The following is a 20,446-nucleotide window of genomic DNA, read 5'->3' as shown; positions in this document are numbered from 1 at the left end:
CCCCGCGAGTGTGAAGTTTTTAATTTTATTATCATTGTTTTTTTTTTAAGTTTTTTATTGATTTTCTTTTCCTTTTTGCAACATTTAACTGTCGAAAATTTAAGTTTTGACTTTAAACGGACAAATAGCTTATTTTTTAAAACTGGTCCAGTGAGAAAAATTGATGGGGGATTACGAGATGCTCTAAAAGTAAATGTTTGTGGAACAACTTCTACTCTTTTGCTGGACATGGATAGAAAAGCTGAAAATTTATCTGTTATTTTTGTTTTTAGTGAAAATTTCAAATTACCCAAATCAAGTTTCAATGGTGGGCAAAATTGACAAATAGATGTTTGATAGCCGACCTTTGGTAGACATCTGCATCAACTAACCGACGATAGCCCATAAAAAGTTTCGTTCGGAAGATAGTGTGATTCAAACAGACATACGGGCTGACAGACATCGCTAGATCGAATTTTATAAGGACCAGAGCACGTGTACTTGCTACATGAGTACATCTATTTGAGAGAGTCGCAAAACAATTGGTAAACATTTTGATGAACACCAAAAGCCACGAGTAACTTCATGTTGCTACTCTGAGGTCTTCACTACCAACAAACACGTATTTCTCTTTCTCTCTTATTGAAGTGTACTCAGAGTGATCACGTCGAGTATGTTGCGAGAATAAAACTTCATAGAGTACTCCATGTACCACGTGCAGTTTCAGAAATAAAAAAAAAAAACAGTTACTCTCATTAATATGTGTTTTCGGTTCGTTATACACCGAAAGAATTCTCTTCGTTAATTTTACGAAGAATTCTTCATTAACTATTCTTCCTGAATTCTTCATTAAAATAACGAAATTTTCATTCATTTTCGTAAATTTTACGAAGAACATTTTATGAATATACGAAACTTCTACGAAACATTCTACATTAACTTTTCTTCGTAAAAAGTTCGTACTTTTAACGAAACTTTCTTCACATTTCATGAATTTTGTGAAGAAGTTTTTACGAATATTTTACGAAACATTCTGCGTTAAAATTTCTTCATAAAAAGTACGAAACATTTTCTTTGAAATAACGAAGAATTTTCATTGAAGTTGTAAAATTTCCGTTCGCGGCATTAAATTGTCTTTTATAGTGTGCTTGAGTGTATTCCTTTATTCTATTTTTTATGCAAGTCTATGCTACTTCTCATTTGGGTGATAGCGTGCTATGAATAAAAGTGAAGCAATAAAACTAAAAATTATTCAAAAACCTAAGATGTAAAGTAGTGATGTAATTTTTCACACTTGCAACTACAACCAAATGCACTTTCGACTATAATTTTTTTTTCTAAAAGTTCGAACATTTTTTAGAAAAATGTACGAAAGTTTTTCATAAAAAGTACGAACATTTTTCATAAAAAGTACGAAACATTTTCATAAAAGGAACGAAATTGTTTCGTAAAAAGTACGAAGATTTTTCATAAAAAGTACGAAGATTCTTCATAAAATGTACGAAGATTCTTCATAAAAAGTACGAATTTTTTTCTTACAAACTACGAAAATTTTGGAAGAACTTTTCTTCGTAAAAAGTACGAAATATTTCGTACTTTTAATGAAAAGTTTCTTTGGTTGTAAAACAATGACAAATTTCGTACTTTTAACGAAATTTTTCGTTCTTTTTACGAAGAAAATTCTTTCGGTGTAAAGAACGGCAACATTAAGGTGTGTGACATACATATATGATTAATAATAATGGATACATATCTATAATTAATAATAATGGAAAGATTTGCTTCGCACATAACTGAGAAATACTTGTGGTATCACGTGAAGTGAAGAGAATCCATGTTGTACTTTTTCTCAAGTACTTACATTTTTATTGTTCCTTTTCTTCGGAACACATTTTGTTTCGGATAAGTACTTGGTGGTATTTGACAAGCAAGTGTTCTCTTCACTTCACTACTTGCGCTCTGAGAGAAAGACAGTGTATGTACTATATTCGACAGCGAATTGCATACATGTAGTGAAAAGTTAGTCGATGCAGATCTCTAATATATACTTTCTTTGGGTCTGAGAGCAATATTCCATCCGGCTGTCTGTTTTCCATCTTTCCGAATGAAAGATGCTATCGACTTGAAGCTTGGTAAACACAGTTGTTATTGATGTAGGTCGGATGGTATTTGAAATTGATCATATCGGATCACTGTTAGGTGTAACTCTCATTTAAAGCGACCCCCAGAATTCTGGAGCTTCCTGGAAGAGGAAGCGTTTTCGTACGTAACGTAGACATATGGCAACCATGCAAAAACGGGTCCATATCGGTCCCTAATTATATATATGGCCCCCATATACACTGATATCGTAATTTGATCTACGGAGCCTGCCGGAGGAACATACTTCATCCGATCCGGTAGAAATTTTTTATGCGATGTTGGTGTATTACCTCTAATGACCATGCAAAACTTTGTCCATATGGGCTACATAATTGTCTATAGTCCCCATATAAACCGATCCCCAGATATGACCTCCAAAGCTTCTACAATCAAACAAAAGTTTACTTTGATCCAAAGATTTTGACCTTCCCTTAAGGGTTTTGGGTCGAACCAAAGATGCGGCTTCCTTGAAATAAAGAAATTTTTTAGCGACCTATCTGGCATTAAATCTAGGACCAATAAAATTAAAATTACGATACAGATCTCATTTATCAAATTTTAATTTTTTTCGCGGTTTATTAATAAAGGTACTCACGTACAAACAAAATCCAAATTATAACGGATACTTCAAACTAAAACATGTTTTTTTTTTTTTTTTTTTTTAAACTTTAAACCAAAGACCCTAAATCCTCAAAATAAGTCTTAGACTATATTAGAAGCGTTTTTATTTTAAATCTAAAGTTTCAATATTTCAGTTAATTTTAGGACAATTTCTTTAAATCAGAAATGTGTTTCTTTGCATTAAGGAAAATTGGCCTTTAGTTCAAAGATATGCGACTTTAACGGAGGGACGCAAATTTGCAAAATTTGTGTCCTACATTTGAAGAAAATAATTTTTAAAGCAAACATTATAATCGTTAATTTTTATTAAAATTTCATTTTTTTTAAGAAAATTTTCCTTGAAATTTTGTTAATTGCGTATGCATAATCCTTTATATAAGGTAAATATTTTATTCAATGTAAGAGGAAAAGTTTTATCCGACCTGTTTGAAATTTGATAGGTGCTGTTAGTATATCCCCTCTGTGTTATTGTAGTATATGCCGTCTGGCTAGTATGTGTACTCTGAAACCACAACCCAGGAAATTCGAATGTGGATGACAGTCTTTGACAAAATAGTGTACGAAATCCATTGTGGATCATACATACTATTCGACCTTGCCGAACTTTGGGTCGTGTATACTTCGTTGTTAATTTTCTTCTTCCTTAATATTAAATAATAACAATTACGTTGTCTTCCAACAGTGAAATATATCAGTCATACCAATATGATCGGTTTTAGGGCATTTTTAATTTTAGGAGTAATTGTCAATAGTTCACTTAGTTGGACAGATCATGTCAATTCTGCTGCGGGCCAGACTTATGCTAGGTTAAGAGCCATTCCTACACTCCACTGAACATACGAATTCTCTTCGCGAAAACTTTACTGGTACCAGGACTGATTTATGGATGTGAACTTTTTGCTAATTGTGACTCGGGGTATCTACGGAGGTTAAATGTTGCCTTCAATAGCATCATCCGTTATATGTATGGACTGAATAGGCGACAACGGGTCACACATCTAGCGAATTCTCTGTATGGATTTAGTTTTCAGACTCTCCTCAATTCAAAGGCTTTGATATTTTTGCAGAAACTTCTAGTAAAACGGATACCGGATAACTTGTATTACAAATTGAGATTCACAAGATCAAGCGGAGGAAGAACAAGTATATACGGCCGTCAGTTCGGACAGGCCGAAGCTTATGTACCCTCCACCATGGATGGCGTAGAAACTTCTTCTAAACACTGCCATCCACAATCGAATTACTTAAGTTGCGGTAACGCTTGCCGATGGCAAGGTATCTTAAAACTTCCTAACACCGTCTTCTACATTGTATGTAAGTCCATACGTGGTATATATTAAATCAAAAAAGATCGATCAAATACGTATGTAATTCAGTTTGACAAAATTTTCTATAGACATAAAATTTTGACAAAATTTTCTACAGAAATAAAATTTTAACAAAATTTTCTATAGAAATGAAATTTTCACAAAATTTTCTATAGAAAGAAAATTTTGACAAAAATTTCTACAGAAATAAAATTTTAACAAAATTTTCTATAGCAATAAAATCTTAGTAGATTATTTTTGGCTCGAGTGGCAACCATGATTATGAACCGAATAAAATTTTAACAAAATTTTCTATAGAAATAAAATTTTGACAAAAATTTCTATAGAAATAAAATGTTGACAATGATGAAAATTTGATTATGAACCGAATAAAATGTTAACAAAATTTTCTATAGAAATAAAATTTTGGTAGATTATTTTTGGCTCGAGTGGCAACCAAGATTATGAACCGATATGGACCAATTTTTGTGTGATTGGAGATCGGCTATATATAACTATAGACCGATATGGACGAATTTTGGTATGGTTGTTAGCGGCCATATACTAACACCACGTTCCAAATTTCAACCTGATCGGATGAATTTTGCTCCTCCAAGAGGCTCCGGAGGTCAAATCTGGAGAACGTTTTATATGGGGGCCATATATAATTATGGACCGATATGGACCAATTCTGGCACGGTTGGTAAAGATCATATACTAACACCTTGTTCCAAATTACAACCGGATTGGATGGAGTTTGCTTCTCTTGGAGACTTCGCAAGCCAAATCTGGGGATCAGTTTATATGGGGGCTATATATAATTATGAACCGATGTGGATCAATTTTTGCATAGTTGTTAGAGACCATAGACCAACATCATGTACCAAATTCCAGGCGGATCGGATATTTTTAAAAAGCGAATACTTCAATTGTATCGGAATTTACATCTATCTTGTCCTTCATTAACTTATTTTTTACATACTATCACGTCTTTGCATTTAAATGTTAAATATTCTACGAAATTATTATAAATACTAATAACATATTACTTTTCAAAAATCATTAATTATATAAATTATTACTATTTAAAAGAAATGTTTTTCCTTAATTTTTTATAAAATTTCCCATTCTATGAATTATTGTAATCCTAGTTAAGATGGATATTATTTCAACTATTGAAATCTGTACTATAATTATAAGACATTGTCTTGCTGTGTAGAAATATATAAATAAATAGATAAATAATTTTCTCTTAAAGATCTTAAAGGACCTCTAATTTAATAGGATTTCTATAGACGCTGAGAAAAATATGATCACCTCAAACATGTTTGCACGTATATATTTGTCTTGAAATATCATCATCATATTCCTTCATATTTCCTTCTTTGCGTATAGTGTACCACTTAGTTGGCTTCATTTGCCATAAGTTATTTTATACTATTTCTGTTTTTCTATTTAAAATTAATTCAATGCAAACTAATTACAAAATGGACTTGAACCTATTTGGTTGTATACTCAGGCTGGTGTTTAAATCACAAACCACAACATGGCCAAAAACCACATAATGCCACTCATATATACAAAGGATATGTTTAACATCAATGAAAATACACACACACACACACACATAGGAACATACATACGTCTGTTTTGGTTTCTTTATCTGTTCTCGGTCTGTCTGGTATTATTAAGGATTTTCTTCATTGTGGAATTCATATAAAGAAACTTTCTTACAATTATATATCATCAAATGGCAGTATAGCAACAGGCTTTGCACGGAAACCAAATGCCTTGGAATGTATTTGAATAAAACTTAAAGGATGTTCTTTGGCATATCTCTATGTGGAATAAGGTCACAAAATGGAATGGCACAAAACATCAAAGCAGATGTTAAATTTCATCTTGGCATTAAATAAAACTAAGATTCATGTTTAACTAATATTAGTTATTATCACAAAGAAACATCAATAGAATTTCTTTGAGTTTTAAATGATAATGGGTAAGGTAATAATAATAATAAAGGGAGGTATTTAAATAGAACATAAAGTTTGTAGCAAATGTTTAGTAATAATTATAATGAATCACATGGAATAGGGGAATGTTTCAATTGTATAATGATAAAATGATATAGGGACATTTTAGGTTTTACGTATATTTTTGATATCCATACTCGTATATTGTGTGTCCACTTTGAAGTAATATTGCAGCAAGCTTAAATAAGAGTTCTTAAGGACATTTCAGATAAGTTTCGACAAGGCCAACAATGTTTCTAGAGTCAAAAGTCAACAACCATAACACTTCTGTTGGAGAGGGAAAATCAATATTACGAAGCGAATTGTCCAAGATTATTTGTACATTTGGCTAATAAGTGGTGGTCTTCGGTAGCAGTTACTTTTTAGTGTTAGTTACAACAAAATGGGTTGGGTGTTTAATCTTTAATTTTCTACATAATTTAGAATGAATTTCATCATTTCCATTGACTCTGGTTGAACACCAACGAGCAACAAAAATTTAAATTAAATTTTTTAAACGTTTGTCTTCCCTTACAGTTTTCTACTACATCTTGGCCACTCAGCTCATTCATTTACGAAGTGACTTTCAATGAATGCATTTCTATGAAGGACAAGTGTTACACACACAGTAGTGCACATGTAGTCAGATTTTGGCTACACAATGTTGCCTTTATTTGGTTAATTTTCTTGTGAAAGTAGGGTTGCTCTAATTTTCGCAAACTTTCACTGTTCAGTATCCCAGCAAAAAAAAAAAAAATAAATAAATAAATATAAAATAAAAATATAAAATAAAATAAAATAAAAATTAAAAAGGCTTGTTTCAACTCAAGTCTGATAGCAGTGATGCCAATTTGGTTCTTTTAGCACCAAATTTAGTGCTTTATAAAATAAAAATTAACAAGTATATACAGCACTAAGTTATGCCGGGCCGAATCTTAAATACTCACCACCATGAACCAAATATAAGGGTTTCCTTTGAAATTTCAGGAGGGCTTGAGAACTTGAGGACACTTTCCGAAGATAAGTTTAAAGATTTCACCTATGAGAACTATATCAGATTCTGGATATATAAGAACCATTTTTATTTGAGTTTTAGAGGAATCATTAACATCTCTTGTAAGTGTGCAAGAAAATTATAAAATAACGTCGTGATTTGAAATCTTAAATCTGTAGAAGTCAAATCTGGAAATTTTACATTGAGTTTCAAGCAATTTTCATGATCAGTACGCCTTATACACCCTCAAGAAGTGAAGTCGGTCTATATGGAGGCATTACCAAATGGACCAATAAAAACTTAATCCGATACACGTTTTTGTGAGCCTAAAATACCAGAATATTTACAATTTCAGGCAAATCAGATAAAAACTACGGTTTCTAGGAACCCAAGGAGTTAAATCGGGAGATCGTTCTTAGGGGGGCTATACTAAAATATGGACCGATACTCACCGTTTTCTGCACACCTCTTTATGGCCCGAAAATACCTCTAGATTTCCAATTTCAGACAAATTGGATAAAAACTACGGTTTCTATAAGCCAAAGACCCCAAATCGGGAGGTCGGTTTATATGGTGACCATACCAAAACATGGACCGATGTTCACCATTTCTGGCACACCTCTTTACGGTTCTAAAGTAACTCTCGATTTCCAATTTCAGGTAAATTGAATAAAAACTGCGGATTCCATAAGCCCACGAAATAAAATCGGTAGATCGGTCTATATGGGGGCTATACCAAAATATAAACGTTTGTATTAAATTCACAAAGCGCTCATAACTGAAATAAGAAATAGGCTCCCTCCAAATATTAATATTTCCAAATTTAATATCGGAAAAATGTTTTTCTCGTCTGAAAAAAAATTTGAAAGGCATTACAGTAGAGGTTCATACGAATTCGAAAACCCCAAACTATTGCATTTGAACCATTCCAGGTTTAGTCTTGAAATTTGTACCAATTAAATTTCTTATCAATAAGAAATATTATATTATGTATCATTATGGTTCAGAAAATAGAGGTTGAGAAAAAATTAAAACTGCGTGATACTAATACACAAAAGTTAGAAGTGTTTTTATACCCTCCACCATAGGATGGGGGTATATTAACGTTGTCATTCCCTTTGTAACACATCGAAATATTGCTCTAAGACCCCATAAAGTATATATATTCTGGGTCGTGGTGAAATTCTGAGTCGATCTGAGCATGTCCGTCCGTCCGTCCGTCTGTTGAAATCACGCTAACTTCCGAACGAAACAAGCTATCGACTTGAAACTTGGCACAAGTAGTTGTTATAGATGTAGGTCGGATGGTATTGCAAATGGGCCATAGCGGTCCACTTTTACGTATAGCCCCCATATAAACGGACCCCCAAATTTGGCTTGCGATTGCTCTAAGAGAAGCAAATTTCATCCGATCAAGCTGAAATTTGGTACATGGTGTTAGTATATAGTCTCTAACAACCATGCAAAAATTGGTCCATATCGGTCAATAATTATATATAGCCCCCATATAAACCGATCCCCCGATTTGGTTTGCGGAGGCTCTAAGCGAAGCAAATTTCATCCAATCCGGTTGAAATTTGGTACATGGTGTTAGTATATAATCTCTAACAACCATGCAAAAATTGGTCCACATCGGTCAATAATTACATATTGCCCCAATATAAACCGATCCCCCATTTTGGATTGCGGAGCAAATTTCATCCGATCCGGTTGAAATTTGGTACATGGTGTTAGTATATAATCTCTAACAACCATGCAAAAATTGGTCCACATCGGTCCATAATTATATATAGCCCCCATATAAACCGATCCCCCGATTTGGCTTGCGGAGACTCTAAGAAAAGCAAATTTCATCCGATCCAGTTGAAATTTGGTACATGGTGTTAGTATATAATCTCTAACAACCATGCAAAAATTGGTCCACATCGGTCCATAACTATATACAGCCCCCATATAAACCGTTCGCCAGATTTGATCTCCGGAGCCTCTTGGAGAAACAAAATTCATCCGGTTGAAATTTGGAACGTGGTGTTAGTATAAGGCCGTTAATAACCATCCCATAATTGGTCCATATCGGTCTATAGTTATATATAGCCGATCCCCAATCACACAAAAATTGGTATATATCGGTTCATAATCATGGTTGCCACTCGAGCCAAAAATAATCTACCAAAATTTTATTTTTATATTGTTATATATTATTTTTATAGAAAACATGTTATTTCTATAGGAATTTTGTCAAAATTTTATTTCTATAGAAAATGTTGTCAAAATTTTATTTCTATAGGAAATTTTGTCAAAATTGTATTTCTATAGAAAATTTTGTCAAAATTTTACTTCTAATTGAAAATGTTGTCAAAATTTTATTTCTATAGAAACTTTAAACTTAATTATATACGTATTTAATCGGCCTTTTTTAGTTTAATATATACCACGTATGGACTATGTGGTATATATTACGGTGTTAGGAAGCAATCCATGGTGGAGGGTACATAAGCTTCGGCCGGGCCGAACTTTCGGCCGTATATACTTGTTTTTTATTAGGAAGGTGGTATTTTTGGTCACAAGTGCCTATCGTTAGAGACCTACAACATTTAAATGTGAATAAATCTTTTATCTCTCGTACCATTGCTCGCTATCGTGATAATGCTAGTGCTAATTGCGTCCAAAAATTGGACGAAAAACAAGAAACGGTCACAAGACTAGAAATTATCCGAAAAGTACAGGCCAGATTTGATAGAAATCAGTGGTAGAAAACTGGCTCGTGAACTTGATCTAAAACCAATGAAGTTCCAAAAATAGCAAGAGTTCGCCTGGCCAAGGAGACAAGGATTTGCTTCGCTTGCAAAAGTAAGCAGTTATTGAATTTGATTTGATTACGATGAGAAACCATTCCAAATTTAACTTGCGAAAGAGGTCAGCTGAAAATTGAGATCTTCGATTGGCCGCCAGATATCAAGGACTGTCCATATGCAGAGAACGAATATGATCAAAAGCAAAATGTTTTTTTTTTGGACGGCAAGCATGTAACCATGTTGTTTTCGCAACCATGTTGTTTTCTCGGATATTATGTATCTTATTTCAGCAACCAAGTACATGATTGGTGAAAAAGCAAAATTTTTGCGACAAAACTGTTTCATGTTCACTGTGCAAAAATTACATTTTGCTCTTGAAACATGTTTGTGAGTTGATCATAATTCTTCTCCGCAAGTATGGTGAGGGCCGCCGTAATGGTCGCTCCCCGCTCGTATTTTTTGTTGGTGGGGTCAAAATAAAAGCCTAATGTTATCGAGAAACTGTATTCAACACAGTACTGAAGCCCTGGACAAACCAAAATTTCGGTCGTAGACCATGAATATTCCAGCAGAACTCAACATCATCGCACTATGCATGAGTCAGCAATGAAAGGTTTCTCACTTTATTTCTCCCAGTCAAATTGCACCAAACTCCGGATCTCATTCAGTTGGACTTTTGCGCCTGAGGCATTTTGAAAAGGCAGTTTAAAGTATACCAAAAAGTAGGCTATGTAAAGAAGCCTAGTCGCGGAAATGGGTCAAATACAAGATATCCAATTTCGTGCAGCGTGTCGGCAGCGTGAAGGCCATAAGTCGCTTCAAATGTAGCCAAGTCCAACCAATCTCAAAAGATTCTAAAATGTGATATTATTTCCGCCGTGTTTTCGTTTTAAAATTAAACAATATGGCTTTTTGCTTTGATGATTTACATATCAGACACCTTGTATAGTCTGAAACTATCATCGCCACAAATCATTTTAATATTTATGAGAGTACATGTTTTTTTTTCTTTTTTTGGGATTTCTCCACATAGGATTTAAGTTAGGCAGTCCGATAGTTCAGTCTCACTTACACTATTTAGTCCATTGTGATACCACAGTTGTACAATGCTCTCTTATCATTATGTTATATGTTAAGCTTAATGACAAGGGACCTTCTTTTTATAGCCGAGTCCGAACGGCGTTCCACATTGCAGTGAAACCAGTTAGAGAAGCTTTGAAACACTCAGAAATGTTACCAGCATCACTGAGGTGAAAAATCCACTGCTGGTCGAAACTGGATTTGAACCCATGACCCTGTGTATGCAAGGCGGACATGCTAATCATTACACCACGATAGCTCCCACGTAGCATTTGGCTAAGGCATAGTCATGTTTTTTTTACTCTTGTCTAAATAGTATCCTGTGTCGTCCTTCTCTTCTCGTATTGTTTGTTCGCAGGGCACAGATTGTGATTTTTATCAGATTTTGATACTTAAATCAATGCATTCTGGTTTAATTTCCAACTTATTTATACTAACATACATATTATTACAATATTTATTCGAACTTATTGGGCAATGAATTGAAGGAAATTGATACTGAAAATACAAGATATTAAAACGAAAATGCCAGCTACCCATCTACACAAGCCTAACTATACATATGTTTCATAGCTGATTAATTCGAATTTGTATAGCCCTTAGTATAGATCTGTTAAATCATACAATCAACATAAAAAAGTTGAAGCATAAGTGATTACATTCTACACGGTTTCATTTGAATTTAAAAAAGTTTCGTTTTATTTGAAAAAAAGTATAATTTGATTTCAAAAACGTTTCATTGGTTTTATAAATGGGCTGAGTTGATTTGGGAAATGTTTCATTTGAAGTGAAGAGTGAAGTGATATATAATGCTTTCTAAAGGGTGATACGGTCAAAATTTGGTCAATATAAACTTGACGTATTTCTTTCAATTTTGCATTTAAAAAACCTGAACACCCCTAATTTTGAAGGTGTGTGTGTGTGTAGAATGTTGCTCCTATTTTGATTTTGGAATTAACTCTTCAATTGTCAAAATGCCGTCCAAGCAAGAAGAGCAGCGTATCAAAATTTTGCTCGCGCATCGCGAAAATCCGAGCTACTCGCACGCAAAGCTGGCAAAATCGCTAAAAGTTGCCAAATCAACCGTTACAAATGTAATTAAAGTGTTCGGGGAACGTTTGTCGACAGCCAGGAAGTCTGGATCGGGGGGAAATCAAAAACCGGAAGCCGCTGAGACGACGGTAGTTTCAAGCGAAACCCTAACCTCTCTCTCAGAGATGCCACAAATTAGCTGGGTGTATCGTCTACAACCGTGCATCGAGCCAAAAACGAGCCGGACTATCGACTTACAAGAAGCTACTGACTCCAAATCGCGATGATAAACAAAGTACGACGGCCAAAGCGCGATCCCGGAGGCTGTACACGACGATGCTGACGAAGTTTGACTGCGTGGTAATGGACGACGAAATCTACGTCAAAGCCGACTACAAGCAGCTTCCGGGACAGGAGTTTTATACGGCAAACGGAAGGGGAAATGTAGCAGATATTTTCAAGCACATAAAACTGTCAAAGTTCGCAAAGAAATATCTGGTTTGGCAAGTCATCTGTACCTGTGGCTTGAAAAGCAGCATTTTCATAGCTTCCGGGACTGTCAACCAAGAAATTTGTGTGAAAGAGTGTTTGGATAAACGTCTGCTGCCTTTCCTGAAGAAACACGGTTGTTCCGTACTGTTTTGGCCGGATTTGGCATCTTGCCATTACGGTAAAAGGCCATGGAGTGGTACGCCGCCAACAACGTGCAGGTGGTTTCCAAGGACAAGAACCCTCCCAACACGCCAGAGCTCCGTCCAATTGAGAAATACTGGGCTATTGTGAAGCGGAACCTAAAGAAGACCAAAAAAACTGCTAAGGACGAGCAGCAGTTCAAGGCAAACTGGCTTTCTGCGGCGAAGAAGGTGGACAAGGTGGCTGTACAAAATCTGATGGCAGGTGTCAAGTGTGAGGCTCGGCAATTCGGATTTGGAAAAGCGAAAGCCTAACTGAATATTTTTCCTGAATTTTATACTAATTGAACTTGAAAAAGAAATTTAATTTGATTTTTTAAATAAACGATTTCACCGATTTACACGCGTTATCCCTTGACCAAATTTTGACCGTATCACCCTTTAACAATATCGGCTGATACTTTGGCATTACCACATTAGGTAGGTGCGTTTCAACCTATCACCATTTCATATCTGTTTGATCATTAATTTTTTTTCCTGGACTCTCAAATAAATTCTTGCATTGATTAACTTCCACAACAAATGTGTTTAGCATCGAAGCAATGTTTTTATCGAAACTAACGTTCTGAATGTCATTCCATTTCGATTTCCCAAAACATTTCTATGCATGTCATGGCATCTATGGGACATGCTAGGTATTTTGTAGACATTTGTCCTAGGTCTTAACTATAGCCCCTCCCCTGGCCAAAATATGCATGCCACTCTTTATTCAGATCAATAGCTGGTATTGAATTTCTAAAATCCGTTACCCATATCATCGTAAATATGAAACAAAAAAAGTGTGTAGTTCTTTGATTACTTAGATTTCACTTAGCCACATCAATGAAACGTGCTTTGACTCTATGATGCGAATTCTATGCAGCAGCGGGGTTTGTTGGGTTGGCATTATGGACATTTGTCTGGCATCAGATGACATCGAAGAGATTCTAATAACAGTTGACGCCATGTTGCAGTCGAAGATTTCCATTGCGAGCACGAGACTTAAAGTCTAGATGGAAAGTCATAACAAGATAATGAAAATTCCCATAAAAGAAATATTCCAATCGAAGGATAATGGAAGAAAAAAAGAAGAAAACTATGCTAATCTCGGCAAGAGAGATAGCTTAAAGGATTCCTTTTTAAAGGACAAATTACAAGACACAACAAATTTTTGCTGGAGAATCAAATTGCAGCAATAGGTCACTGTCAAACATTATTGTCCACACAAATTAAATTTTCTTTATATTTTGGAGTATGAAATTACTTTCGCTCACTCATGATAATAGTTTATCTCCCATTCCGTTCCGATGTTCGGAATTGCAAATAGCAAGCATTTATTTTTCTTGTAATGAAAAAATAGAGATACTTCAGGACTCCAATACAATTTTAGTTTGAACTTTGCATTAGAGAACTTTACTACCAAGTTTCTAAGTATAAATTGGTCAACTATATACCGCCGAATGTTTGGCCTGGCTGCCTCTTATGTACACAGAAACAAATTTCAGGAAAATGTTTACTATTAAATACTTTATAAGAAAAGAGAATTTCGTTTGTTTAATACGAATTGTTCCAGAATTGTTCCGAATTTGCATGAGAATTGCTCCACTTTATAAGGTCTAAGATATTTTTTAACCCCCAAAAATCCCCCTAAATAAATTTTACCCCTAAAAATCCCCCTAAACGTGAAAAAATCCTAAATTTGGGGAAAAACCCGTAACCTGGCAACACTGCGTCAGAGAGGGAGAGAGAGAGAGAGAGAAAGAGAGTTTGGAGTTAAAATTTTCTTAATTTAACCTACATTCTTTCGTTGTGTCTTTATTTGTTTTAAGCGCATGAAATGGTTCGCTATTAAATAAAACAAGTAAAGAAAGTCTAAAGTCGGGCGCGGCCGACTATATTATACCCTACACCACTTTGTAGATCAAAATTTTCGATACCATATCACATCCGTCAAATGTGTTGGGGGCTATATATAAAGGTTTGTCCCAAATACATACATTTAAATATCACTCGATTTGGACAGAATTTGATAGACTTGTACAAAATCTATAGACTCAAAATTTAAGTCGGCTAATGCACTACACTGAAAAAAATATTGACCTAATATGGAAGATTATGCAACTTAACTTTTTGGAATCGAAATTTACCCAAAGTTAAGGAAAAAATTCTTTAATATAATGACATTTAAATGAAAATTTATAATCCTTGCTTCAAAAATTTTTTTTCAATAAATATAGGATACAAATTTTGAAATTTTCCATCTCTTTGCTGAAATTGTAGATCTTTGAAATAAGGCAAATTTTCCTTAAAATAAAGAAAAACATTTTTAATTTAAAGAAATCGGGAGCTATATCTAAATCTGCGAGCTATGTCTATGGGAGCTTTATCTAAGTCTGAACCGATTTCAACCAAATTTGGCACTCATAACTACAATGCTAATTCTACTCCATGTGCAAAATTTCAATTAAATCGGAGTAAACGATTGGCCACTGTGGTCATATGAGTGTAAATCGGGCGAAAGATATATATGGGAGCTACATCTAAATCTGAACCGATTTCAACCAACTTTGGCACGCATGGCAAAATTTCAATTAAATCGGAGTAAACGATTGGCCACTGTGGTCATATGAGTGTAAATCGTGCGAAAGATATATATGGGAGCTATATCTCAATCTGAACCGATTTCAATAAAACTTGGCACACTTGACTATAGTACTAATTGTTCTTCTTGTGCAAAATTTTAAGCAAATTAGGGTAAAACTCTGGCTTCTGGAGCCATATTAGTCCATATCGGGCGAAATATATATATGGGAGCTATATCTAAATCTGAGCCGATTTCTTCCAAAATTAATAGGGTTCTATTCTGAGCCAAAATACATACTTGTGCCAAATTTGAAGTCGATTGGACTAAAACTGCGACCTAGATTTTGATTACAAAAATGTGTTCACGGACAGACGGACATGGCAATATCGACTCAGGAGCCCACCCTGAGCATTTTTGCCAAAGACACCATGTACCTATCTCGTCTCCTTCTGGGTGTTGCAAACATATGCACTAATTTATAATACCCTGTTCCACAGTGTGGCGCAGTGTATAAAAATCAATCATAACTCAATTCTAATAACACATTTCTTTAATATAACAAAGATTATTTCTGTCAGTGTATCACATTTCGATTTTTATCAACAAATATTCGAAAGTTTACTGTAATCTTAGACCTTTACCTTAACTAGGATATTAACTTTGTTTTATCTCTACTCAATTCTCAATTCTGTTTTAGAACTTTTTGCATTTACATTTTGTTTCATCATCCTCTTTTTCGATTCACAGGTGCTGCATTACCTTGGCAAGGCTTAAAAATGGCTCATCACCTACCGCCTGTGTGTCCACAAAAATTACCGGATATCTCTCTACAGGGCACAGCAAAAATGTCTAAAAGTCGTTATCGGCATCTGACACGTTTGTTGCCCTATCTGAAAACGGAAAGTGAGGACTGCCTGTATTTGAATGTCTATGTGCCAAATGCAAATCAAGGAATGAATGGTGGCCCATCTACCCGAACCACTTCTACCACTACAACCTCCACGTTCGATTCGGAGGAGTCATACGAAAATCGTTCTCTATATCCGGTTATTGTGTACATACATGGCGAGTCATTTGAATGGAATAGCGGAAATGCCTACGATGGCTCCGTACTGGCCAGTTATGGAGAAGTTATCGTAGTCACCGTAAACTATCGCATTGGAATTTTAGGTAAAAGCCCATAACAAGCTGAGACAGTTGAATTGAAGTAAATTCTAACAAAATGTGTTTCCTCTGTCCAACACATTTTTCGTTTTGTTATTTCCTCTCTACTGGTTTATAGGCTTCATGCGACCCAGTATTAATGAGAATACAGTTGCCAACTTTGGTCTACTGGATCAAATAGCCGCACTACATTGGATAAAGGAGAATATTCATTCGTTTGGCGGCGATAAGGATAGCGTCACCTTAATGGGCCATTCAACGGGGGCCGCTTGTATCAACTATCTTATGATCTCGCCTGTTGCCTCAGGTAAACGAAAGAAAATGTTTTTTTTTTTGTCGCAGTCATTGTCCTAGGCCATGTCGAGTGGTGATGGTATTGGTGGCTGTAGCTAATGGTTTTTGTTTTTCTTCGTTCTCCGTGCAGGTTTATTCCATCGAGCCATTCTGATGTCCGGCTCTGCCATGTCTGATTGGTCAGCTACTAATCATTCTATGCAACTGACTATGCAAATCGCCCATGGCCTTAATTGTCCCCTTAATGATGACAATGAAGAGATGTTATCGTGTCTGCGACAAAAGCGGTAAGTTAATAAGTTGATTGAATCAGGCCAGATGTAGAAAGAGAAGCTATTTTTTGTCTTGAGTGATCCTACAATTTTCCAACAATCGCATGACAGAAGGCTCAATGCGCAATGAAATGATGCTCATATTGCACTTTTGTTAATTACGAGGATGGTGAATGAGGCATCAGCTATCATCAATTACTTTTGATGATTTCTATACAGCTGCTTTATAAGGCCACAATGTGGTAAATGCACAGTGGGGTGAATTTTTTCCAGTGGGACACCATTTTAATAAATAATGATGACTTTCATCGCCTCCAATTCATTTTATAACCAACGAACCAAGAGCACTTAATTTATGAGTTAATTTTTTTTGTTTCTCCCCACATGGTATACATGTCTTTCCATCTTGTTTGTCATGACATGATATATATTTACCTCAAAATGAATTTCCCCTATGTCAGGAAGAGCAACCTGAGTCCAGCGGATAAATATATTCCAAATATGAACAGGATTCTTCCTCGTTTTAATTTCATTTAGGATTCTGAAGTAAGATCCGGTTTAATTATTTATTCCTAGTTTTATACAATGAAAGAAGAATTTTCCTTTCTGAGGAACGGAATTTTAGACAATCAAAGTTTTCTTTTGGCCCTAAGATATCCTCTTCAAAAGTAAATAAAAACCAGTAAGAAAAGTCTAAAGTCGGGCGGGGCCGACTATATTATACCCTGCACCACTATGTAAATCCACATTTTCGATACTATATCAAATCCGTCAAATGTGTTGGGTGCTATATATAAAGGTTTTTGTCCAAAATACATACATTTAAATCTGACTCCATCTGAACAAAATTTATAATCTATAGACTTAAAATTTAAGTCGGCTAACGCCCTGGGATGTTAGTAAAAAATATGGGAAACATTTTAATCTGAACCAATTTTGAGGCAACTTCGCAAAAGTGTATTTATGATTTATCGGTCGATAGATATGTATTAGAAATAAAGGAAAATTTGAGTAATTTTTACAAGTTTTTGACTAAGCAGTGAGATTTTATAAGGAAATTGTGGGTATTTTGGCCATTTTTGCCCAAATCGGAAAAACATATATATGGCAGCTATATAGAAATCTGAACCAATTTCAACAAAATTTGACATGCATATTTAGTATTTCAATTCTACTCCCTGTGCAAAATTTCACATAAGTCGGACGACAACTTTGACCTCTGTGGTCATATGACGGAAAATCGGGCGAAAGATATATATGGGAGCTATAGCTAAAAATAAAATTTCGCACACTTGACTATACTACTAATTGTACTCCTAGTGCAAAATTTCAACCAAATTTGGCTAAAACTCTGGTTTCTGGAGCCATATAAGTCCATACCGGGCGAAAGATATATATGAGAGCTATATCTAAATCTGAACCGATTTCAACCAAATTTGGCACATTTGACTATAGTACTTATTGTTCTACTGGTGCAAAATTTCAAGCAAATTAGGGTAAAACTCTAGCTTCTGGATCCATATCGGGCGAAAGATATATATGGGGGCTATATAAATCTGAACCGATTTCAATCAAATTTTGCACACTTGACTATACGACCAAGTGTTATGTTTGTGCAAAATTGCAAGCAAATCAGGGTAAAACTCTGGCTTCTGGGTCCATATAAGTGCGTATCGGGCGAAAGATATATATGGGAGATATTTAAATCTGAACCGATTTCTTCCAAAATTAATAGGGTTCTATTCTGACCCAAGACAGGAACTTGCGCCAAATTGGAAGGCGATTGGACTTAAACTGACACTTATTCTTACAGGGATTTTAGGAACATTGACTATTCAGCTCTGAGGCAACAATTTTTCTTATAGATTGGTCATCTATATACCGCATCGATTCCCCCGATGATCAGTTAGCATTTTTGGTGGATAATGTAACATCGCTCTTTGACATGACCGTACCGATGATTACCAGGACAGTAAGGAGGAAAGGTAATAGCTGGTTCACTTCTCGTATCAAGGAACTGATCGATCAAAAGGATTTGAGGTTCGCCCAGTGGAAAATCCTCAAGACTACTGAAGCCCACGACGAGTTTCGTGCTGTTCGTAGGGCTGTGATCTCTCGGGAGAAACGTTGGAGCTTCGAAAGAATGTTTGGGAATTCTCTAGGTTCGGGAAAGACATGGAAGACTCTAAATGATATTGGTATTGGCAAATGTGGTGGAACTGTTGATCCATCTATCGATCTTGATTCCCTGACGAAACGTTTTCCACCTTCTCAATTTCTTCTGCGGATCAATCATATTATGATACACCGAATACTCCGATCGAATCATCTTTCAATTTTGAATGTGTAAGTTGTCTGATCTGGATGAACTTCAAATCTACCTAGCAGTAGCCCAGAGGAGTTTGATAGATGTGTAGAGAGATTTAATGAGGATTTGCGAGGGGTAAACTTATGGAACGAAATCCAAGTGTCTGGTAATCCAAAAGCGTGTCAATCGCCTGTCACTAACTCCCTTCGTTCATATAAATGATGAACCTATTGAGATTATCAGAAAGTATAGGAATCTTGGTGTTATGTTTAATGATTCTTTAACGTGGTCAGACCATATAACCATGATCTGTGGCAGGACATTTCCACTCTTAGAACTCTTTGGAAGACACAGAAATATCTACCACTGAGAATCAAACTGCTCTTGGCGAAGACCTACTTCCGGTATTGACGTATGTGTGCGAAATCTTCTCTAGTTGTGATGCTAGGAGCAAACGGAAATTGAATGTCTCCTTTAATGCAATTATAAGATACGTTTTCTGCCTCAACAGGTATGCACATGTGACTCCGTTTTCAACCAGAATATTGGGGGTCCATTTTGAGAACTACCTGAAAATTCGTGTCTTAGTATTTCTACATAGGATTATTACGGACAAGGAACCTGATCATCTATTTAATAGATTACGCTTTAGTGCATCAGGTAGAACCGATAATTTAATCCAACTACGCCACAGATATGTTGTATCGGAGTGGCAATTCTTCATCCATGCGATTCGTCTCGGGAACATGTTACCACTAAATATAAAGACAATTACAAGCAGAGCACAATTCAAAAGCAAACTTTTTATATATTTTCTTTAATATTGACATGTTCCACAATAATAAGTAAACTAAACTATCCATTCACTTCTTTTCATTGTAATTATCACAATTATATTGTATTTTAATTGGAAATAAGATTCATATAATCTCTAGAAACGTTTATTAATTGACCCTGTTTAAGTTAACTTTCAATTTTGATATTTTATTTATTTATGCTTTTTATTTTCATAGCAAAAAATCATTTCTTTTTACCTCATGTGTCACTCATTTATCTTATTTAAACCATAATTTTACATTTCGTTTTAGTTTAATTAATTTTATTAAATTTTGTTACGACATAAATCTGTTCGCATACAATCAAATGCCTGTACTGTAAATTATAGGACCTTGAGTCTTGCTGTGCAGGAAC

The 20,446-nt window shown here is 35.1% G+C and overlaps 1 protein-coding gene across 3 annotated transcripts in view; it reads left to right on the top strand.

The window, feature by feature from the left end:
• Nlg1 (Neuroligin 1) overlaps positions 1-20,446 on the top strand; it is a 280,296-nt gene that overhangs the window by 67,535 nt on the left and 192,315 nt on the right. For all 3 annotated transcript variants that reach the window (XM_075289018.1, XM_075289017.1, XM_075289019.1), the window contains exons 3-5: positions 15,965-16,387; positions 16,500-16,688; positions 16,806-16,962. In XM_075289018.1, the coding sequence (XP_075145133.1) occupies positions 15,965-16,387; positions 16,500-16,688; positions 16,806-16,962 (769 nt within the window). The remainder of the gene's footprint in view (positions 1-15,964; positions 16,388-16,499; positions 16,689-16,805; positions 16,963-20,446) is intronic.

The sequence above is a fragment of the Haematobia irritans genome, chromosome 1 (assembly GCF_050003625.1).
Source record: "Haematobia irritans isolate KBUSLIRL chromosome 1, ASM5000362v1, whole genome shotgun sequence".
NCBI classification, from domain to species: domain Eukaryota; kingdom Metazoa; phylum Arthropoda; class Insecta; order Diptera; family Muscidae; genus Haematobia; species Haematobia irritans.
Note: the sequence above shows the minus strand (reverse complement) of the source record. Positions and strands in the feature narration are given on the sequence as shown.